Source organism: Ambystoma mexicanum, chromosome 3p (assembly GCF_040938575.1).
Source record: "Ambystoma mexicanum isolate Mex_15411 chromosome 3p, UKY_AmexF1_1, whole genome shotgun sequence".
Lineage (NCBI taxonomy): Eukaryota > Metazoa > Chordata > Amphibia > Caudata > Ambystomatidae > Ambystoma > Ambystoma mexicanum.
Window position 1 is genome coordinate 1,080,177,227 of NC_090925.1, and position 24,635 is coordinate 1,080,201,861.

At 49.2% G+C, this 24,635-nt stretch overlaps 1 protein-coding gene across 1 annotated transcript; it reads left to right on the forward strand.

Annotated features, from left to right (window-relative positions):
• Window positions 1-19,200: 19,200 nt before the first annotated feature.
• Window positions 19,201-20,914, forward strand: GPR151 (G protein-coupled receptor 151). Its single transcript, XM_069649991.1, has one exon. It carries the CDS (start codon window positions 19,282-19,284, stop codon window positions 20,542-20,544), a length of 1,263 nt encoding a protein of 420 aa, XP_069506092.1. The 5' UTR covers window positions 19,201-19,281; the 3' UTR covers window positions 20,545-20,914.
• Window positions 20,915-24,635: the final 3,721 nt, after the last annotated feature.

Consider the following 24,635-nt stretch of genomic DNA (forward strand, 5'->3'; position numbering starts at 1 on the left):
ACAGTTTTCAGAGTTAAGACCCTCAAAGGGCAAGAATGTAAAGGCTCAAACGGAGCACCCATAAGAAACTTAAGAACAAGGTTTAAATCCCAACCGGGCACCAGGAAAGGTGACGGAGGGAACACATTAGTGAGCCCTTTCAGAAACTGTGAAATTAAAGGGATTTTAAAGTAAGAACACTCTTCAGACGAGCGCTTAAAGATGGACAGTACCGCCAGGTAACCTTTAATGGTACCCACTTGCAAGCCCCTGTGGGCCAAAGAAAGTAAAAAGGACAGAACCATGCGGATGTCACATGCAAAAGGATCCACATTCTGAACTCTGCACCAGTCGCAGAACTTACGCCAACGGCACAGAGACTTTGTTGCTGGCCTTCGGGCCGAAAGCAACACCTCCATCACGTCTTCAGGGAGGTCCCAATCCCTATACCTCAACCTTTCAGAAGCCAAGCGTGAAGGTTGAGGGATCTGACCACTGGATGGAGAACCTGACCCCCCTCCCGTGAGAGCAGATCGTCTCGGTAGGGAAGACGACGCGGAGGGCAAATGGACAAGTCGAGAAGGTCTGGGTACCACGTCCTCCGAGCCCACGCCGGAGCAATGACGATCATCCGGGAACTGAACTTCCGTAACCTCCGCAGCACTTGCGGGATGACGGGGACTGGAGGAAACGCGTACAGCAGCGGGAATGACCACTCCACCACGAACGCATCTCCTAAGGCTCCTTTTGGAGGAAATTCCCGCGAGCAAAACCTTTCGCACTTCCGGTTGACACTGGAGGCGAAGAGATCCACTTGAGGGGTCCCCCAAAGGGCGAAGATCTCCAGGAGAATCTCCTGAGCCAACTCCCACTCGTGAGAGACCGTGCTCTGCCTGCTCAGAGCGTCCGCCGTCACGTTTTCGTCTCCGGCCAGATGAACTGCCGAGATCGAAACTTCCTGCTGGATGGCCCAGAACTCGAGCTGCATCGCCTCCCTGCACAGAGGAAGTGACCCTGCCCCCCCCTTTGTGTTGAGGTAGTGCATGGCCACTGTGTTGTCCGTCAGGATCAGGACACTCTTTCTTCGCACAGTCGGCAGAAAAGCCTTCAGGGCTAGCCTGACGGCCCTCAGCTCCAACAGATTGATATGGAGTCTGGACTCCGACGGAGACCAACGACCGCTGACTGTCAGCCCATTGGCATGAGCTCCCCAACCCGTGAGGGATGCATCCGTCACGATCGTCACCTCCGGCCAGGGAAGCCAAAATGGAGCCCCCTTCATCAAGTTGCCTTCGACGGCCCACCACAGAAGGTCCCGGGCGACAGAGGGCGGCACCTGAACCGGGTCCGACATCCTGCTGGAGGACTGCGACCATTGCGTCTTGAGCGCCCACTGCAAAGATCTCATCCGCAGGCGAGCCTCTGGCACCAGAAGAATGCAGGATGCCATGAGGCTGAGCAACCTCAAGAACTCGAACGCTGGGAGCGTCTGGGCATGCTGAAACTTGTGCACCATCTGCTGAATGTGAAGAGCCCTCACCTGGGGAGGAAAACACTGCCCCAGGGAAGTGTCGAGCACTGCTCCGATGTACTGGAGCCGCTGTGTTGGCGTCAAATGGGACTTCTTTAAATTGAGGGAGAAGCCCAGCCTGTGAAGGGAGTGGCAGGTGACGACAGATGATCCAGGACTTGCTCGGGAGAGCTCCCCCTGATCAACCAATCGTCCAGGTAGGGGTAGACGTGAATCCCCCCCCCTTGCCTGAGATGCGCTGCCACCACCACCATGAGCTTGGTGAAAACCCTCGGGCGGAGGTCAATCCGAACGGCAGGACCCGAAACTGAAAGTGCGAGTCGCCAACCGCGAACCTCAGGTACTTCTTGTGCTTGGGATGGATCGGCACATGGAAGTAAGCATCCTTGAGGTCGAGTGACACCAACCAGTCCTGAAGCTGAAGGGCCTGGAGGACTTGAGAGAGTAACCATCTTGAACTTGTCCTTCCTTAGGAGTTTGTTCAAACCGCGCAAGTCCATGATGGGTCTCAATCCCCCGTCTTTCTTCGAAATCAAAAAATAAGGGGAATACCATCCCTTGTTCCTCTCCGCTATATGCACCAGTTCTATGGCGCCTTTCTCCAGCAGGGCTTCAATTTCCTGCGCAAGGAGCGGATCCGGACTCTGCAAAGAGAGGTTCCCCGGTGGATTGTCGCGAGGCCTGTGCCGAAAGGGAAGACAGTAGCCGTGGGTTATGATCTCCAGAACCCACACATCTGAAGTAATGGGTTGCCACTCTACAAGATGCTGCGCCAGCCTTCCCCCAACCGGCGAACCATGGGACATGGCCTCATGACTGAATGGGAGCGGCTGCGGCGTTACCTGAGGGCAAAGAGGCAACTGCCCGAGCGGCCTTGGCACCACGGGTACCCTGTCGTCCACCTCTGGTACCCCTGCGTTGGCCTCTTTGACTGCCAGCTCCTCTCGCTTTACTGAAGGAGTAATAGCGAAAGGAACCACCCCTCCACTGCTGTCCCCTAGGACGAAAAGGCGGAGGTTGGCGAACTGCAGCGCCCAACGACTTCGCTGCAGCTTTTGAGGTCTGCAACCTCTCAAGGCTCTCGTCAGCCTTGCTGCCAAAAAGGTGTTCACCGTCAAAGGGCATGTTGAGGAGCCGGGACTGCACATCAGGAGCAAACCCCGACTTCCGCAACCAGGCAAACCTGCGTATTACGGTGCTCGCCGCCATGGACCTACTGACGCATTCAGCTAAGTCCAAACCCGACTGAACGGACTCACACATGGCATCCTTACCATCCTGGACCATAGCAAGGAAACCATCCCGTTCGTCCCCTTCGGGAATATGTTCAGCCGCTAATGCAACACAGTTCCACAGAGTGTGTGTGAAACGAGACCAGGCACAAATGGAGTTGGCTGCCTGAAGCGCCATACCACCAGAAGAAAACACTTTCTTCGCCCAGCCATCAAAAAGTTTGTCGTCCCTATCAGGAGGGATGGTAGGGTACGACGCCTTCTTTGCCTGGGCCGTGGCCGCCTGCACCACCAAACTCTCCGGAGTGGGGTGCCTGGTCAAGTAGCAGGGGTCGCTACTGGCTGGATGGTATTTTCGCGACAAGGATCTGCCCACCGCCGGGAGACTCTCCGGAGCAGTCCAAGCCGCCGCCACCCTTCTCTGTAAAGCCATATGGAACGGCAGTACCGGATCAGTTGGGGGACCAACATCAAGGATGTCCGTCAGATCATCCTGCACAAACTCCCCTGGGGGAGCAGACCATCCCAAGTACTCAGAAACCCTAGCCATAAGGCGCCGGTACGAGGAATCGGCATGAGAGCCAGGCTCAGGCCTACAAAACTCCACCTCCGGAGAGGTGTCCAGTCCACTGGCATCATGCAGTGACTGTCTCAAATCGTCAAACTGACTATGGCCCGAGACAATTTCATCTGGAACCTGACTAGGAACCAGGCCATCAGAATCCTCATCTGCCTCTGAAATATAGTCCAGGTAGCGAAAAGAAGGCACCTGAGAGTGCTTGCTCTTAACCAGAGCCTTCCTAGGGGGTTCTCCCGTGCCACGGGGTACCTCCGACACGAAAGGCGTCGAGCGAATCGGCGCCGGCATCGAGAGAACCGGCATCGGCGTCGAGGAAATCGGCGTCGACGTCAGATGCAGCGCCTCCAGCATCTGCGGCGTCGACACAGCCCTCGAAGCCGGAGCCCCGAGCGTGTCCCTCGACGACCTGAGCTTCGACGACTTCCTCGGAGCCTCGAGAAAGCCTGTCGACGCCCTCGATGCCTCAGACGTCGATGTCTTCCTCGAAGACCTCACAGGTGCATGCGGTCTCGAACGCGTCGAGGACCTGGACCTGGAACGGGTACGTCGAGAACGAGTCTCCTTGTCCGAACGGGACCTCTCCCGTGACTCGTGCTGACCACTCTTGCGAGCGGTGTCTCTCGACCTCTCACGACCGACCCCACTCGGGGGCGAGGACGGCTTAGTACCCTGCGACTCAAGAATCGCCAGCATTTTCTTCCCGAAGGAAGCCCATTGCTCTGGCGTCGCACGGCTGGTGGGGTAAGCGACGTGCCAGGCAGAGTCCTCCGAAGAGGACCTGGAAGACGACCGGTGTCGGCGCTTCCGAGAATGCCTCGAAGAGGCTGAGGAGTGGCGAGACCGACTCCTAGAAGGAGACCCACGAGACTTCCGACGATGACGCGGAGAGTCACCCCTCGAATCATCCGTCGAAAGCCCCGCAGACTTCGACTTCCTGGGCTTGGACACCCGACCTACCGACAACTTCTTCTTACGTTCGCGTAAGGCTTTGGACGTGAGCGACTGGCAGTCGATACAGTCATCCGTGTCGTGGGCCTCCCCGAGGCACCAGAGGCAGGCGTCGTGCAAGTCCGTCACCGACATCTTGGACCCACACTTCCTGCACTTCTTGAAACCGGGACGCGGGGTCGAAGACGAAGTAGAAGACATCTTCACACGAAGGATTTTCACAAAACAAACAGGTTCGAAGAACCGAGAAGAACAGAACTCCAAAGAGTCAAGGCGTTAACCGAGATTCACGAAGCAACACGTTCGCGGAAAAAACGGAACTGAGGCTACGGGCGTCGTGCGTCCTACTTATCACATCGGATGACGTCGGACGAGGCCCTCGACGACGGCGCATCGACGTCATCGACGCAGGAAAAAGTTTCCGAAGCAGCAAAGCTGTGGTGATTACATGTCATAGATATGGAATACGTCGGAGGACCCAATCCCCTCGAACCATTGATTTAGTTTTGGTCACATTAAGTGCCAGAGCGTTTTCCCTACATAAATACACAAAAATCCCCAATTGCTTGCCCGCGATGGTAGGAGTTAATGATAATACTGTGTTATCGGCAAACAATAGGGCAGGAATCTGGACACCAGCTAGAGTGTGGGCATCAGTCTGATGGACCAGGAGCTTGTTAAATACTCAGTTGATGAAAATATAAAATAACTTGGGGGCCAGTACGCACCCCTGGCATACCCCTTTCCCAAAGTTAAAGCTTCTTGAGGTGCTACCATTTATGCCCACATGGACCACTGCTGAATTACCAGAGTACAGCTTCTGCATGGCATCCAGAAGCTGTACTGGAATTCGCAACCCTCTTAGAACCTCCCATAAATGGCACCGGGGCACTGTGTCGAACGCTGTCCACAGGTCTACATAGGTTGCATAGTCCCTCATTTTCCAGAGGACAGCATACTTATCACAGACCAATCTTAAGCATAGGCTCTGGTCAACAGTACTCAACCCACCACAGAATCCTGCTTGACGATGGTCAATGATAAGGTTATCTGCAATCCAGGACTCAAGGTGGGAGAGTATGGCTCTTGCATAGATTTTGCCCCCCGCATCCAGCACCAATATTGGTCGATAATTAGTAAGGAATTCTCTTGCCCCATTTTTAGGACTTGGCACAATCTCAGCCGGTGCCCACGATATTGCTACCGCATTGTGTATCAATACGGCACTGAATAGCTTAGTCAAAAAGCGTATCCAAATGACTGGTTTGGTAGTGTACAAGTCTATTGGAACCCTGTACAGGCCTAGGGCTTCCCCAGCTTCTGGCTAAGCAGGCCTCTGCCTACTTCCTGGTTTGTGAGCACAAGTGGTGGATAATTATGTGTAACATCCCTCAGACTATACAGCCAATCCTCTCTGATACCATCAAATGACACACTCTTCCTTATATAATCCAGAGTACTCTACCCTGGTGGATTCGGTGATACAGCTCTGCAAGTAGTTGTGCCAATTTTTTCGCTCGCCCCTATTAGGATCCAAAAGCCTATTGAATTCCCTTTGCCTAGTGCCATCTCCAGAGCATCCCAATTACCCTTGCACCAAGCCCTTTTCTTATCTCTTAGAAGCTTGCAAAGCTCTATTCTAGCTTCTCGCAAATTAGAGGTACCTAAAGTACTTTGCGTTTGAGCCTTGCTTACCAGCTTGTCTTTGGCAAGTCTACACTCCAAATCATACGAAGTGGTCCTAAGAGGGGCAGCAGCTTCCCAGTCAATCTTTCGTGTAAGATGATTAGGGAAGCAGAATCTTGCAATCCTTGAGGGCAAATTCGTCTAACAGTGGAATGATATCCTGATATACCAAAAGCAAGGTATTGATAAAGGTCAAGGTTTTTCCATTTGACATTACTTCTGGCGTGGCCGCTAAATGCCAGTGGGACACGCTTCTCCATATTTGAGGATTCTGCGGCATTTAGCTGGCCCATGAAGGATTCCATTAACTCTAGGACCAAGGGATGGTGATCACTTTCCACCCTGCGCCGAACACTGACATTTTTTTTTAAAATATGTTTATTTATAGCAAGGCAGTATAGGTTACAAACAGTATCGGATGGCAGTATAACATAGCAAGAACAAGATTTAGGCTTTGTGTCCCTTTTCCCCTCATCATTCCGGTTTTCCCGGGCCAGACATTCAGTCTATCACCCCCGCCTGGTGCGTACTCTCCTGGTCCCTCAGGGCCCAACGGGCGTTGATTGGTTTGAACGTCATTGCGGGAAATCGCTGATCATAGTCCAGCACTGGGGCCCATACGTTCTGGAAGCGGTACAGAGTCCCTGCTCTCGCTGCGGTGACCTTTTCCGCTATTAAAATGTCCCATAATTTTCCCCACCAGTGGGCAAGGCAGGGGCCGTCTTGTGACTTCCAGAAACGGGCCAGAACTGTCTTGCCCGCCAAGAGGCATTGTGTGAGGAGCTTAGCCCTATTGCCGGAGCGGGGATACATTCCGGGGATCGGGATCCCCAGTAGAATTGTTCCAGGGTCCATCGGGAGGGCGGAGCCGGTGATTTGTTCAATGGTCGAGAGACACCTGGTCCAGAATTGCCGGATCTTGGGGCACGTCCACCACATGTGAAAGTAAGAGCCTGGTTGATTGCAGCCTCTCCAGCAGGCGGGGTCCACTTGTGGATTCATGTGGTGGAGTCTGAGAGGGGGGTAATACCAGCGCAGGGTGAGTTTATATGCGCATTCTTTGTTGGTGACGCAGGTGGAGGAGGAGTGGGTGCGGGACCATATGTCTACCCAAGTTTGGTCATCAATCGGATGGCCTAGGTCTGCCTCCCACTGAGCCATGGATCGAGTTTTTGCCGCCAGAAAGTCCCTTGAGAAGCGTCTATATATGGCTGAAGTTCTTCCTCTAGCTGGCAGGTCCACGAGGGTTAGCTCCAGTGGGGTCGGGGGGCGAGTTGCGAACACTGACATTTTTAACAAAATACCATGCCTCAATGTTCACCAGAATGTAGTCAATCTACTTTGGGCCTGATCGTTTTCAAAGGTAGGCGTCGCCGGGTCATCCCCGGGAAACCACACCTTCCAAGACCTAAGGTTGGCCGAGAACAAGATGGTAGCCGCTTCCTCGGCATTCCTATATTGTGTCATTCGTTTCATGGCATTAAGTAACTATCTTCCTCGAAGATATTGCCCATGCACTGAAGGGGCTTGTACTGGACACTTAAATCACCCATAACTAAAATGCTGATGGAAATAGGTGAACTGATTCGCCACAAATAAATGCACTCAGTAACTTTTGATATAAGCTCAATGCCTACTCCAGGGAGACGCTGGTTGTAAAAATGTATAACAATCATAGTATCATCCTTAAGTTTAAGAAGCATTTCCAATATATCTGGGGCGTCGCACTCGATTTGAACAATGCCACGTCCAACCAAGTTAACAAGCCCTCACTTGGACGTCCCGCATTTCTTTTCCCCACAGGGATTGCAAATGTAGCATACCCTTGCAAGTGCGGGCCTCAATTGTCCAGGTTTCCTGCAGGCTTATAATTCTGTCTCAGCTGATAAAGTTCAATCAATCATTATCAATGATATACTTGTACACACCCGCAAAATTCCAGGATAAAAAAAACACCCTGGGCCTTCGGTGGTCAGGGCTTCCAGGACATTTGTGCATTCCATATTCCTCCACACCTCCACTCTAACAGTACTGGGGCCTTGCCCTGGTTGGGGTACCCAACCGATCAGTCCACTATGTTGCCGGAAGACGTCCGGCTTAATTAAATCAACCTGCTCTGGAGCATCTCTCCACCCCCACCCGCCCCAACAGAGGTTTCAGACTTTCATGACCTAAAGCACGTACTCCAGTAGCAACCTGTTCTGAGGGTTTTACTAGGACAAGCCGAGGTGGATGTATTCCACACAACGGACCCAGAACTGGCAAGGCAAACCACTGTCCCCGACCCAAGTAGTATCATCAAAACTCTCCCCAGGTCCTCCTTGTGCCCCCAGGATGGTGACATTTTGATTCTGATGGCTAAACCACATGGGGCTAGGGACCGCTGCTCCATTACCAATATGTCTTTGACCATCTTTGAATCTTTCATTCTAACTTTAATGAAATCCTCTCCTTGCAGACATGCCTTTTCTCACGCAGGCTGCAATATCGTTTAGAATGATCGGTAAGCATCCCCTTTTTACCCTCAACCAATGGATGACCTTGTTGACCAAGCAATCCCCCTTGTGGTTTACATCCAGTGGTTTGGATTCATTCACCAAAAAGAAGTCAGACATTACATTCCTACTAGTGGTTCCACTTGACCTAGGACGGGTGCACAAGAGCCTACCTTTGGTCAATTTCATTTTGTAGCCCTACCCAAGAGATTGCAAAGATCGTATTGTTTGCATTTCAGTAACCCCCAGCGTTGGCCCCATCTTAATACTACAAGAGCACTTACACAAACACCCTGTGAGCCCCCTTACCTAACTAATGACCCCTATCAGCCATCACTGACTTTATCACAGCCTGTTCTTGGGCAGACTGCTTGTGTGGAACCATCCCCACCACTACCCTATTGAGCTTCCTCAATTCAGTTCTCAATTCCTTATTTTCTTTCTGCAGTGATGCCACCATCAAGAATATCAGCTTGCAGCACCCACAACTGTACATCCGTTTGTCTATACCCATCAAGCCCTTAATCGACTTTGGTTGGGGATCTCCTTTTGTGCGGTCACCTGATCGCTCAGGATTTCAAACCTATTTCTAATTGGAGCTCAGGGGAGTATGTTATACTTTGGGTTGCGACTGGGTCAGGCAAACCGTCCATCCCCTGTCCCCCCTTCCCTTGCCTCCCTGTAATGGAACAATTATCAATTAATGGTTTACCTCTACAGGAACGTTAAAGGATATCCCATCTTGCTGATTGGGGACCTCATAATCAGGCAACATTTCCCCCACTTCCAATAAGGCAGCCATGCTAATTTTAGATGTTCCCAAGTTATTCTTCGCTTTATTATGCATCTCCTCTATGCTAAGTGTGCATGGGGGAGGATTTCTCAACCTTGAGCCCATGAGAGCACCCCTTTCCCTTTGAGACAGGGAAACCAATTAATCATTAATTTTAACTGCCATGGGTTTTCCCCTCCAGTGATAAGGCCTTTTTTGGTCATTTTGGTATTTCACCATCCAATGCCTTCTAACTTTTTATCCTTTGTTAACCCCTTAAGTGCCAAGGACGAGCCATCTCGTCCTTGGCAACAGGGAGGTAATCCGAAGGACGAGATACCTCATCCTTGGCACTTAAGGGGGAACCACACTGCAATTTGAGTCCCTGAGTTAGTAATCATATTGCTGTTAGAGCTAGGCTCTTTGGAATTGATATCTTGTAGGAGCCCACAGAGCATTAGCCTCATCAATTCGATCAACAAACCTTGAGGCTCTTTTCCCACCAGCATGGTTAAGCGGTGGGCTGAAAGCCTCCCATTTGGACATACTTAAAGCCAAGGGGCAAAAGGTATGTGTAGTTGATTAGTTGGTTAGAGAATGTAAATTATATAGACTGGATTAACAAAGTGCTTCAAGGTAGTACAAATCTCACAATAAAGCAAGTTCTACGCAAAACCAGTATAAAGTGCTTTCAGAGTGCAGCAGTTCAAAAGTTATCAGAGAACAAATAACCCCCAAGACCAAATCAACTTAATTAAGTGGTTTGTGCAAGGAAGTGTTAAAATAAAAATCACCAAAAAATCCTATACAATTTAAAACATTATTTAAAAGTTGTGATTCACAACAATCAAACTTATTGTTCAAAACCCTGAATCCTCAACCAGGACCCACACCTAATTATGCACCAGCCTTCTCAATCTCAAGTCCCAGTTCAGAGAGACTAAGTTGCCAGTGAATCGATAAAATAATGAATCAAAATACGCTCAATGCTTGCAAGCGAATGTGCGAGGGGGCAGGTAGACTCTCCCAAAGCAGTTATTGTTACATTCAAAACAACCTAGATTCTGTTGAGTACGTGCTCTGGGCAAGGCACACCCAACAGTTTTGGAGGGCTGCCATAGTCCGTCTCCCCCCCTCCCCATGCCCTGCAGCACTATCTGCAAGTTGCACACTGGTCAATGGCACACCGCTGCTGTAGCTATGGAGTTGTAAAGTCTCGAACTCTGTGGCAACGGCTTTCTTCCGCCCATCACACTCGCTGATACTCCCCTCGATGCGCAGGTCGGCTTGCAACCTACCTCCTTAGCGGTGCGCTCTATTCTCAGTCGAGCACTGGAATTCTTAGCACCAGCCTCCAAGATGGTGCGATTGAGCTCAAAAGAATATGGAAATGTCAGTGGTGTGCACTGTGTATTATGCCTCACCCAGAGGTTGCGAAGAACCGTACAGAAGTTATTAAAGTTACTCACTGTAGTGACTAGAGTACTCATAGTCCTTAGTCCCCTTTCTTTCATCCTTGTGGGCGTCTGCCAAGATGGGGACAGTACCAGACCGTGCAACCCCGCCCCACCCCGGGACCCCCTGAGGCCCTGCTCACCTGCACCTCACCTCAGTCCCCTTTGAACACATCATACGCTAAGATACCTGGCTACACTTTTTACATATTAGCCCCTGGGATACAAACAGGGTCAGGTGGGTGGGACGTATGGAGTAAAGGGGACTAAGGACTCTAGTCACTACGATAGTAACTTTAACAGCTCATACGTCCCGTCCCCTTTCCTCCATCCTTGCAGCGATTCCACCAAACAAGCACATGGGGTGGAGCCGTGACAACCTGCCTTATATCCAAGATGAAGCAAAAAGGTTCTTCAGAACCGCCTGACCAAACACTGCATCGTGCCTGGAGCTGGTACCCAGGGAGTAGTGCTTACAGAAAGCCAACAGAGTGGCCAAAGTAGCCACCTTGCTGATGACATCCCAAGAAGCATGCTTCTAAAACACGACAGCCATGGCCTTAGCTCTGACCGCATGGATATGAATCCCCTCAGGAACTGCTTTGCCCATGGCCACATAAGCCTCTGAAATGGCCTGGACCATCCAGCGGGCGATAGGAGCTTTGGAAGCCTGGGTGCCGGGAGACGAGTCCCCGATGGTGATGACCAATGCCTCAGACTTCCTGAAGGATTTTGTGTGCGAGGTAGAACTTGACAACCCTCTCAAGGTCCAACGAATGCAGAGCCCTCGCTGCCTTGGTCCGCGGGTTCGGAAAGAACACCGGCGATGGAATGGAGACACCACCTTGGACAACAAGTTTGGATGAGTGCGCAAGATGATCTTGTCATTGTGAAACGTGGTGAAGGGCTTGCATGATGACAACGCCTGCAGCACGTTGACTCTGCGGGCAGAGGTAAGGGTCACCAAAAGTTCTGTCTTCAGTGTCACCAGCATGATGTCCACTGAGGCCATCGGCTCAAAGGGCTTGCACTGCAAGGCTGCGAGAACCACATTGTGGTCCCATACTGGATGTGGCCTATGCACCAGAGGAAAGAGCTTAGACAACCCCTTGAGGTGAGCGTTAACCACCGGGTTGGCCTCAAAGAAACATGCTCAGGGGCATTCATGTAAGCCCCAATGGCCGCCAAATAGGTGCGGCAGGTAACATCCTGAACACCAGATGAACAGAAAACGCCAGAACGTCATCAAGGGAGCAAGTAAGGGGGATTAAGCCCCTGTCACGAACCCAGTCGCAAAATCTAGTCCACTTGCTCTTATACTGGGATCGAGTAGATAGCCTCCTGTATGATGTCCCAGTTGTCCTCTGAAAACTGAGCATGCTGCAAGGACTGGAAGGACAGGCCGCTGGGAGCGCAACTGCAGGAGGTCCTAGAACCACGCCCTTGATGGCCAGTACGGGGCAATCAGCATGAGGCTGCAGCCAACCGAAGTCTGGAATTTGCAGAGTCTGCTGTAGTAACAGAGGAAACGCATAACACCTGCGGCTGTGCCAGCAGAGCTTGAACGCATCCGCTAGGGACCCCTGACCACCCAGGAGGCAAAGCAAGGGCACCTGGAATTCTGAGGAATTGCGTACAAGTCCAGATCCACAAACCCCCATCTCTGGAACAGGGGCAACAAGGAGTTGATGTGTAACTCCAAGCGGCTCATCTGGTCCGCTACCGCTTTTCTGTCCCCCCGGAGGGGGACTGCTAAAATTTGAATCCCTTCTGTAAGGGCCCATTCCATATTGCTACTGCCTCCATGCACAGGAGGGGTTTGGGGAGACTGCTTTTACAGGTAAAACATGCTTGTGGAGTTGTCGGCCCTGACCAGAACCGCAGAGCCCCTGAATAGAGGCAGAAAAGCCTTGAGGGCCAGGCCCACTGCCCTGAGCAGATTGATATGCAGGAGGGCTCCGCCCTGGACCATTCACCATGAATGGAGTAGCCCTCCATAGTAGCCCCCCCAGCCAGACGGCAAGGAATCAGTAGCAAGCACCCAGTTAGGCTCTGGTCAGGACAAGGGAGCTCCCACTGCAGTCCATCAGCCACCATCGAAGATCCGGTATGAGGAGCGGGAGGATTGGGATCATGTCCAACTGAGACCCCGTCTCCTGGTCCCAATTGGCAGACCGGTGCAGCTGGAGGCGCCGCATCATGAGGCGGGCCTGCTGGACCATGAGCATGCAAGGCGCCATTAGTCCTAGAAGGCGCTGGAACCACCATGCCGAGGTGGTCGAGTTGGTTAGAAAGTGCCCCATTGCCATGTGTCAGAAGAGGAGCGTCTTGGGCGTGAGGCACACCCGCTGCACTGCAGTGTCCCAGCACACTCCGAGGAACACAAGGTCATGGCTGGGAGCCAGCTGCGACTCCCATGGTTTGAGGGAAAAACCCAGCCGGTGAAGGTCTGCCAGCCGTTGGCAGGAGTGCCGCGCCCCATCGGGGGAGCTGGCCCTGACCAGCCAGTTGTCCAGATAAGGGCACAAGTGGTGGCCCTCCAAGGCTGAGAAGACCAGCCACTGCATTCATCTGTTTCGTGAACACTAGAGGGGCAGAATTGAGGCTGGAGGGCAGCACCTTGTACTGGAAATGGTATGACAATCGTGAAACCTCTGATGCAGCTGGTAAATGGGGACATGAAGGTACGCATCCTTGAGGTCTAGGGAACACATCCAGTCACCTGCACACATAAAGACAGCCATGTGCGTGAGAGTAATCACCTTGAAGAGTTTGAACGGTAAAGACAGGTTGAGGAAAGACAGGTCCAGGACTACCCTTAGGCCAGCCTGGTTCTTGGGTACTGCAAAAAATCCTGGAGTAGAAACCAGTTCCACCACCTGCATCTCCAAAAGAGACAGTATTTCCTGAAAAACGGCTGGGGACCCTATCTGACACAGAGGAGAGGATGGTAGAGGAAGAGAAAGACTGAAGCCCATGGAGACGATAGAAAGGATCCAGAGACTCTTGAAAAAACGCTTCCAGCTGTCCTGGAAAAGAGCCAGACGGCCCCCTACTGGGGAGTTGTGTTCCCGGACCATGATGTCACTGCTTCTTGGCATCAGAGGCAGGGGGGGGGGGTGGGGAGTCGAGAAACTGCGTCTAGTCCTCTGCTGCTGCCTCCTGTTGTCGCTGGGCGTACCACGGTCCTGAAACCTCCTAAAGCTGGTGAAAGTGCAGGGTTTGAATTCGGTCCTGCCCTGAGCCTGAGGGAAGGACTTCTGCTCTGGCTTTGTCAGGATGGCCCAGGACTTGGAGGTTTGAGTGGAGGTTTTCTTTGTCAACTCGTCATTGGTCTCCGAATGAAATATGTCCATGCCCTCAAAGGGCAGATGAAGGATCCGCTCTTGCGCATCTGACGAAAACCTAGTGGCATGCATCCATACCATCCTTCTCATGACAAAATCCAGGCACAATCATCTGCTGGCTGTGACGATGTGGGAGACTGAAGACTCCATGAGGTCCTGTGCAGCGGCGCAGGCATCCGCCAGACCAGCTTTGAAGGAGGCTTGCCTCTCCAGAGGGAGCTCTGGCAGAAACTTCCCAAGCTCCTGCCACAGCTTCTGGTTAGCTGTGGCTAAAAGGGAATTGGCTTTCCGCAGATGCAGCTCTCATATGGCATAGCAGTATCTGCCCAAAGACTCAAGGGACTTCCTTGCATAGACAACTGGAGGAGGCTCCCGAGGAGGAAGACAACAAAGACAATGGTTTAAAATAGGGCGAGGCCACAGCCACCACTGAAGAATGCAGTGGAGGATGGGAGGCCAGGAGGACTGGCTCCACGTCCGTCAGCTTGAACCTGCTGTCAAACTTCTTGTCAATTTGGGCGTTGGCCGTGGGCTTCTCCCATACCTTTTTTGCCACCTGCAGGACATATTTCTTGATAGGGATGCCAGAACTGATCGTGGTGCCGTTGCCCAAAACCTCTGCTAGCACTCCCTGAAGGCAGCCATGAAAGGCCTTAACAGATGCTGAGTGTTCATTGTCCTGGGTGCTGTCATTGTCCCCCCCCCCTTTTTAACAGACCTATGGAAGTTTGGGCCCTGGGACACAGGTGCCAGTGGGGTCACCGCTAGGTCCAGAGCATAAGACCAGTCCAATGGCTGTTGAGGGGGAGGTGGTGGAGGGGTCTGAACAGGGGTCTGAACAACAGGTAAGGCCTGGACCGGGGGTGGGACTAGCACCGGTAGCGCTGGATGAGGGCCCAGATGAGGAGGCCAGGGAGGCACCACCTCCTTCACTGTGTCCTTGAAGAGCCCCGTCATCTGCGGGGAACGCATGAGGAAGCGCTCTAATAAGTGGCCCTCGCTAGCTGCTGGGCCCCTAGGGACCCGGCCCTCCGAAGCGCTAGGTCTCTGCTCCAGGTCAAAGCACTGAGGCGCATGAGGCGTGTAGCCATAAGGCTGCGAGCTGTACCCCTGAGGAGACCAGGTGCTTGTACCACAGTCCACCACCGCTTCCAGAAGGAACAGGACTGGAACCTTCTTGCAAGGTCCATTCAATGGGTGAGAGCCCAGGCGGGTCCCGAGTTGAATCCAAGATGGCCGCCGGCCTAGTAGGCTGCACCACGTGCCTATCTGCCATTTTGCTGCATTGCGCCACGCCCTGTGCTCCCTTTCTTGAGTAAGAAGGGTATCGCCTGCCGAGTAGCAAGTCTGGAACACAAGATAGATGAGGGAACGAGGGAATCTAGTGGGGACCAAAAGAAAAGGCAGGCAGTACCCTTGGATGACCACCTGCTGTGCCCATGTGCCTGAAGTAATACTGCACTATTTATTTTTATAATTCTTCAGATGTCCCTCTGTGGGGGTAGTATGAGAAACGTTCTCAAAGCTGTATTGAAGCCGCTGCAGTGTTGGAGGGGACAAGAGTAAACTGAGATGTTTTACCATCTTTGCATCTTGTCCATCTGGAAAATATCCTGCCCTTGTCTGGCAGCTGTTCGCCCTTCTGTTCTTTGACTCCAATTGCTGTAATAAGGAAAAGGCTTCCCTTTCCATGTTTGTGTTGCAGGATGATTGGGTTGGTGTATAGTCGCCCCCAGCGACTTAGCTGACATTTTTGATGCCTTCAATATATCCAAACGATCATCCGCCATAGGAACAAATAAGTTAGAGTTGCAACACAGAACTTGTAGCCATGGCCCTCCCTACGCATACAGTCTGGACTGGAGTGATTGGCACATTTACTCCACATTGTAGAGAATAGCAAGGAGGCTACCATTTCTCATCTTGAACTCTGGGATGTGCTCTGCAGCCTCTGATTTAACTGCCCACAAGGGATTTTTTTGTTGGCCAGATGCAACAAATCGCTTTTAGAGCCCTGATTCAAGGATGGTCTTGGATAAAGCATTGTACATCATGTTATCCCGGTCAGAGGGCTGGCTTGGCGCTAAATGTTGCTGCCTGCACTACCAGACTCTCGGGACTGGGGTATTTAGACATAAATCTGGGTCATCGGACTCTGGTTTGTACTTACGAGATACTGGTGCATTTCGGAGCAGGGTCTCGTTCAAAGCTCTAGCAAGGGATTTTTAAGGGCAGCATGGAAGAGAAGGCCAGGTTTCAACTCTGGTCCTCTATCGAGGATATCAGCGAGATCATACTCTGATCCCTAACCAAGGCATCAGTGATCTTCGTCATTATGTTCCGTGCATGCAGCGTTAGGGTGCTAATGGGAACCTGGTTGCTCAAATCCCACTTCTGGGGTTGTGTCAAGGCCACTAGCATCCTTTAGGTTCATGGCCAACTCTGTCAACCTGGCCTCTTCTGACTGCAATCTTCAGCGGCTTGAGTAAATGTAAAGGGCTCAAAGCCAAACAGGATTGTGTTGCCTTCGAAAATGCTTTGGAAAGCCCCTACAAAGTCTTTTCTAGAGTGGGAAGTGATTCTCGGTGCTGAGAGGCTGCTTTGGTTGTCTACCTCGAAGGGCCTTTCAAAATCGATACAGATATGATGTCTTAGAATGCAGAGGCTCTCGAGGTTTTGTCGAGGACAAAACCACCCTGGCTTGTGGGTCGGCGGGAAGGGCAAGTTTTTGATACCTTGCCTGCTTTGTCCGACACTATGGGCTTCATTGTCTTCAGTTTCTTAACACCCGAGAAGGAAGCAGGGTGCCCCCCTTTTTCAAAAACTTCCATCATCTTTAGACAGAATTACTCAGTTCATCAGGGAAGCGGATTTGGAGGGGAAATGTACCTATCGGGCGAGGAGTCCGACGAGGAAGAGAATGACGAGTGTCTGTATTTGCTCCTTATGTGAGACCTTTTTCTAGGTTTATCTTTTTTTGATTTCTCCGACTGATCCATCAAAAGTCTCTGAGCTTTTCCCACCTCAGCAGATCTCTGCTTCGATGGAGTCATGCTGGGTGACTGATGCCGAATGTCCAAGATCTAATTTTGATGCTCTCTTTCAATGACTTATGTCACAGTTTGGCATGAACCACAAATGCCAACGGCATGTTTGTAATCGAGGCACCACACGCAGACCTGTTAGGGCCGTGAGAGACATTCGTGCCACAGCTTTGTCACTTTTTAAAAGCAAGTGGTTTAGGTTTTTTATAGGAGTTTATCTAGAGCATCCGAAAAGAATTTTAGGAGGAGTCGAGGATCGCTCCCGAAAAGCGTGCTGTGCATGCAGAAAAAAGGAATGGAGGTCACAGGGCAATCTATTTGTACAGACGCAGACATCCCCTTTTGGCCTCAGAGCGCTGAGGAACCTAGATGACAAAGCTGCATGGCGCTCCCTACTGTCGAATGTTTCCGAGATCTGCTTGTGCAAGGAAGACATTTCTAAAATGAGGAATTCGTGGGAGGGGAGGACACAATGCACTAGAAAAGCAGAGATGCTCCATCCAGGTAGCTCTATGGGCAGATCGCTCTTTGAATAGCAAAGAAGGTTTTCTCTAGAGTTCAGAATGGCCCGAGGTAAAATGCCCGCCTACAAACGATGGAAAAAAGCAGGCGGTATAGATGATTTCCATACTTTTCAAGCACATCAATTTAAGGATAGAATATGATAAATAAGTTGCATTGTTCTACCTTCATTAAATTGTCTGAGACATTTAGTGGTTTTGCCAAAACACAATCAAAAAAGCCAACAAAACATTAAGCGACAATCATCCACCAGGACGTGGCTTCATATCTTCCCTGGAATCCTGGCAAGTAAGGTGGCACCAGAGGCTGCCTGCTAGTCATTTCTTCCTTTAGGCATAAGAATAAAACAGAAGTCATAAGGATGAACGGTAAATGCAATCCCACAATAAATCACTGCGTTCGACATGTAAAGATTTACCAAACGCCAGGCAAACATTTCAGCACAACTACGGCGCTTTCGTTGCTCTGATGAGCACACAAAGGATCTCGTGGCAAAAATATCCCCTGGGTGGGAGGGACAGACATTGAAAGAACTATCCCGCTGCTTTCTTGCCATATAACTGTAGTGATGTTCCTTAACATATTTTTGACTGAAGTAGAATATCAAAAACAGGATCACCGTTTTAAAATCAGTGCGTACTATGCGCTTGTAAGATCAGCAGAAGATGCATATAACCTTTGTCAACGGTGGTATAAATTCTGATTGCGTCACGAATGCCAACCTCAAAGGACAGATCTGCTGCCAAATAAAAGGATCTAAAATGGAGAAAGTTTGTTTCTGACCGCATGGTGTAAACGCCGTTTTTTTTAATCAAAACAGAATATAGTCCTTTTCAATGTATGCAGACGAACGCCGCACAGGGAGTTCGCGACATGCCCAAGGTCACACAATATGTCCAAGATGGAAACCTGATATCTCATTTTGAGTCTTCTTGATCCCCATTTAGGAATCCGCTCTCGTTTCACCAGACAACTTAATCATGACCGTACACTATATCCTTGTAAATTGTTAACATTTCTTTGCACATTTCTAAATGTAATGCTTTCATACCAAACGATGCCATTCCTGTATTAACTTGTGAGCACTAACCATAGAACGACGAAAATCAGCTCCACATTTTTATTTTAAAAGTATAGCCATCAAAACATTCTCAGGCTTATACTGAATAAAGCAATACGTTAAGCCCACTCCACCTGTTTTTGCCCGTTTTAAGAGCGCTCACAGGGGGAGGCTTGAGCACAAGGGGATCGGACTAATCCCTTCTAAATGCAGGGCTATCAATGCAGTCCGAAACACTGGCTATGTAAACAATTACAATGTTACATTGTACAGGCGAGGAGGCGAATAGCTCAAAAATAAAGCATTATTCTTTAGGAAGTGCAAATAATACACGATTAGGAAACCCGTCTGATTTTCCCTGGCTAGTCTTGCATTGAAAGTGTGCATAATTTAGAAGAGACCCGTTTTAATTACTCCATGGGGCAGAAGAGCAGTTATTATACTTGCTAATGAGCAGCGACCACTGTGCGCCTTGCGGGAGCTGTCAATCAAAAGAACATCTAGGTATATAGCGGGCGACTGACCTGAAGACTGCTCTTTGCCGCAGTTCTGCTTCCAGACGATTGCTTGTGCTGCAGCGCGTAGAACACAGATTCCTGGACAACGGCGAACATTCCATAGGAGTTGCCCAATGGAGAAAGTCCCGGTGCTGGTGACCAATTTCAGCACGGCAAACAGCTCCCTGCTGCCCCAGCATCTGTACTACGCAGGTGGCTTCCAGCCACCAGACACAAGGGAGTGGAAGGCGATGGTCCCTACTCTTCTGGTGGTCATCTGCTTGGTGGGCTTCGCCGGCAACATGTGTGTGATTGGGATACTGCTCCACAATTCCAGGAAAGCAAAACCCTCCCTGATCCACTCCTTGATCCTCAATCTAAGCTGCGCAGATCTCTTCCTCTTGGTGTTTGTGATCCCATTCCGGGCAGCTGCATATCCCAATGCTACCTGGAACCTGGGCTGGTTTGTCTGCAAGACATCGGACTGGTTTATCCACGTCTGCATGACTGCCAAGAGCATTACCATTGCTGTGGTCGCTAAAGCCTGCTTTATGTATGCCAGCAACCCAACCAAGCAAATGAACATCAAGCACCAGACCATATTTGCCATTCTGGTGTCAACCTGGCTAGTGGCTTTTATTTTACCGCTTCCGGAATGGTTCTTCACCACAACCAAACAAATAAATGGCTCCAAAATGTGCGTTTTGGCCATTCCAGAGTATGCATACGAATTCATGTCCATTTTCGTGAAACTATATCCAATCTTTGTGTTCTGCATCCCCTTTCTCTTGGCATTCTTATATTTCTGGAAAGCTTATGCCAAATGCCAACGAAGGGGAACCAAAACTCAGAACCTGAGGAACCAAATAAGGTCCAAGCGACTCACTGTCATGCTACTGAGTGTGTCAATCACCTTTTCAATCATGTGGCTTCCAGAATGGATATCATGGCTATGGATGTGGCATTTGCAAAGAGGAGGTCTGTCACCGCCCCAAGCTTTCACCGTTCTGGCTCAAGTCGTTATGTTTTCCATCTCTTCTGTACATCCTCTCATCTTCTTGGTCATGTCAGAAGAATTCAGAGAAGGTTTCAAAGGTTTGTGGAAAAGGATAGCTTCCAAAAAGCCATTTCCTGCTTCAGAGAATCAAGAAAGTCAGGCTGCTAACTCGGAAGGTCTTTCCGAGTCAGTCCACTCTGAGGAGCAACTGGCATCTCCCTTGAACCCGCAACACTCTTGCTCCCAACAGAACCTGGGAAGTCCCGACAATAAAGACGCACCAGTCCTTCCAGACGTAGAGCAGTTTTGGCACGAGAGGGAAACGCTGCCATCAGATCAAGATAACGACCCCATCCCTTGGGAACATCAAGGCCAAGAGACAGTAGGTGATGATAAATGAAGACAAGGGATTAAAGGTTATACCTTGTATATATTTTAAACCCATCGAAAAAATGTCGCTGTAAACCAGAGGATGAGTGCTGTTTCGTTACTCACAGGTATTGCCCCAAATAGTGCATAATGGGACTATAAGCTTTAAATAGATTCTTATTTACAACTGTGTGCATTAGAAGGAATAGTAAAAAGAATAGAAACAGACCTAAATTGTGTTACACCTGATTGTTTTTCTCTTTGTAAACTGAATTCCAATTGAACTTTACCATGGTTTGGTTCTTAGAATTACGGCTCAGGTAAATAAACATTTCACCCAAAATGGTGACCTTTACAAAATGTTTGAATAAATAATGCATTCATTTTTCATTGTAAACAATAAACCAATTTTTCTCTCAATGTGCCTATGGTCTTAAGTTCTCAAACTACTATTTAAGTAAACAAAGTATCCTACTCACTAATGATCTAAATGTCTAGCAGACAAATGGCTTGCAGAAAATAACTACAGGAACGCTGGCATCCTCTTTGTGGGTTAAAGTGCCTCCTGCCACGTGTTGCCAGGATACTTACTCCAAGACACTGATGAGCTCCGTGACCAAATAGGCCGAATCAGAGTTCCTTTAGGTCCTGAGACAGCAAGAGAACTTGCAGGGCTGTGTTTAGGTATGGCGGGGCTATCGTAAACCTTAGAATGCATGGTGGTATTGTCACCCCTTCGCATACTTGGTCTTGCACAAGCACGGATGCACGATATCTTTCTTCTTTTTATACGTGGGATACATGTAGAATCTTTAATTTTGGAGAAAAACCCCACCAAATGCAGTTTGTAATGTCCTGCAAAGAAATATGGTCAGTAGATATAATAAAATGCATTTAAAAGCAGTTTGTGGTTTGAAAAATGTAGCCCTCGGTGTGGTGCAAGTAACTGATGTGGTTGTTTGGACAGCAGGCTTTAACTAGGAGTTCATGCCAGTGATCAGTCAAGCTTTTGGCAGCTTTCGTCCACTACCTCACCTAGCCTGCGCCCCCTGCACCCCCTCATTTCGATATAAAAGAAGTCACCTCCTAGGAAAAAACAGTGTACAATGAAAAGATATACACATTTAGATACACGTAAAGCCCCTCCCTCCCCCCCGAATACACGCACCTACATTTGTGCCTTCCGCCCCTCCACGTCTTGCTCGGGCCACTCTGCAAGTCCATGAGGGGCGTCTGACCTTTAGTTCTATTTAGGAAATTCATGATTCTTACGCTCTGCACGGCCATTTTCTTGACTTCACAGGGCCTTTAGCAACCCACAATGGTATCCCAGGTTGCTAATGGAAATTATGCCTTCCCTGTGGGCCCTACGGGATGGCAACAACCTGCAGTCCAATCCGATATGTATTGTCGAGGAACATATTACAGCCTAAGTGGTAACATGCAGATAGTTCACAGCCCTCCTGTATTGAATCTCTCAGCGTGCACTAAATACACATGCTACTATATGTAGACCTTAAATAGAGCGATTTGTTAGTTCAAAAGTAAGGAATCTGAAAACTGGGAATGCCTTTAAAGCAATATTCTAGTGGCAGCTGGAATTCTGCTTTGTGCTGGATCAGGCAACCCAACTCTAATAATACATTTATCACAGTTGTGTAGGGAAGTTGTTTACATAACACCAGTTGTGTCACAAATAGACTGTAGAAACAACATAACAGCGCCCAGAGGCCTCCAGATTGTGTGCGCTATACAAATAGCAAAATAAATAAAATACATATGTACGGTTTTCTTTTTTTACAGCTACAAACACCCACATTCAAATAACATAACTAAGAAATGCACAGTGGGTATAATGTTCCTTCACAAAACACTGTCACCAGTTTGCTTCTTTACCTTAATTGTTAAGTTACAAGACATTTGAGATGTTGTAACATTTGCCCTCTACTACTACAGGGGTCTGCAACTTGTGTCTTTCCAGATGTGTGTCTACGAGGCCCATGATGCCTCACTGTTGACTAAGCTGGCTAGGGCTGGTGAGAGAAGTTGTCCAAAACGGCTAAGGAGCCAAATGTTGCAGACACCTATGCTATCTACTATGTACATATTCTCTCTGAATTTCAGGGTATACCTTTGCCTTGATTTGCAGTTTCAGGTCCCCTTCGTGGCTTCTGTCTCACACCAACAAGATTTTTGGGGAATAATACTCACAGGAGAACGTCAATGTAGAGCACAACAACGCCTGCCATTTAACATCTTCCATCCAGAGGTGACAGCAAAACATTGGAACATTACACCTAAATGTATTTGGACAATTTATTCCAATCAGGATTTGCAAATCAAGATGGCTGCTTGTCAGAAAATGTCCAACACCTTTTAAGAATTTGAATGCCGATTTGGGGGTCTAAAAGTAAATACTACAGACATTTCCAGCTCTCACATGCTCAGAAGAGACTTATTCTTTCATGATTAACAGCAAACAAAGCCTGTGCTATTTCCCACAATTAAACATGTGTAATTGGTGTGATTTATTATTACCCAATACAATGGTATTTACTTTGTCGAGCTTTGAAGCATGAAGGAGCCAGTACAACTTGAAACATTTGCGCTGCTGGCAGAACCAGGTGTCTAGCCCCATGACAAGCTGGGCTATCCTGCAAGCTAACTGAGCCACTGGAAAGTGAGTGGAGACAACTCCAAAGATTTGTTGAGAGCTCACCATACCCCCACCCCTTTTATCCTTCCCCAATAGTTCCAAACCTTAACGAGCATGCCAATGATATTTTTATAGAAAGTTTGATACAAAATGGCGAAGAGGGACCAGCAGTACAGGGCTCTTGAAAATCAGCTTGTAGAATGGCTCTTGATTGTAAGCTAAACTGTAGTGCGGTTGTGCTTCATATCTCCCTCACTGTTTTCTGCTTGGGTGGTCGGCTGGATGATTGTTGAAAAAGAAATGAAACATTTTATTAAACATTTAACAGATAAACACTGTGCCCAACATAAACTACTACATTCCATTCAAACAATTGAATACATTGAGCGGTTTAATAAAATCCTTATTTACAATCAAAATAAGGCAAAAATAGTGCACATTTGTAGAGCTGTTAGGAGACATTTAAACAACCCTGCTCAATTGCTAAGGCAGCATACAGCTGAGGATTTAAAATGAATATAATTTCGACAATGTTTGACATAAAACGAAATATTGTGTGAGGTAATCGGTTGACGTGGCACAATTTAAAAAGATCTGAATTCCCACTAACTGAAAAGAAATCGCATTCATCTGGAGGTGTCGGTGACATTTACAACAATTAAGAGGTGCTCTGATTAACGTCGAAATGCATGGAGCCTGTGCACGTTAAGGCAGGGCGTCTCCAGTTCAATAACAAGTGGCCACCATGTCACTGCACAAGACAATCAGTACTATGAAACGATGCGCACTGCATTCACGCCCGTCGACTGCTTACCATGAATAGCGTTGACATACACAACACGAGATTTTAATGTTTCACCCAAAAAGAGATATGCATCCAAGAACAAGGGGTTTGCGCTCCATGGGAAAGTTGGGAGAGCAATCACGTTTGGTGCACTCAATTGTACAATTGTCTAGAAACCCAAGTTCCACAGAAAGAGGTCCCTGCCTACCAGTGCAATTCCTCCAAGTCTGGGGAACTTTGGCCTTTGCACTTTGTTTGAGCTAAAAGCAGATGGGCCTCAAAAGTACAGAAAACATTGGCAGATGAATCCGTGAGCACCGCTCCGATACAATTAATGTAAGGCACAGCATGTAAAAAGCCACACCCAACTTCACATACATTTAATGTCAGTCCATAAGCCCCAGCGGCACACCATCACAATGGATCGAGGGCACACCCTGCCTGGGCTACCCGAGTTTCACACCGACCATAGGTGATGCAAACCCTTTCTTTATTTTATTCTTCATTAATGTTTCTAAGCTCGGGATTCGAACCGGTGTTGCGCCACATTGCCTTGCATCCCAAGACAAACTGTTGCCCATGAGCTATCCTTCCTCCCCTAGACAAAGGACAGTATAGACAACTTAGCAGAAATCAATAAGAATAGCGCTTTATGGGGATAACCTCAGATGCAGTAGAGTTT

Coding starts and splice junctions, on each gene's coding strand:
- GPR151 (XM_069649991.1), top strand. CDS start 19,282: ATGGAGAAAGTCCCGGTGCTGGTGACCAATTTCAGCACGGCAAACAGC.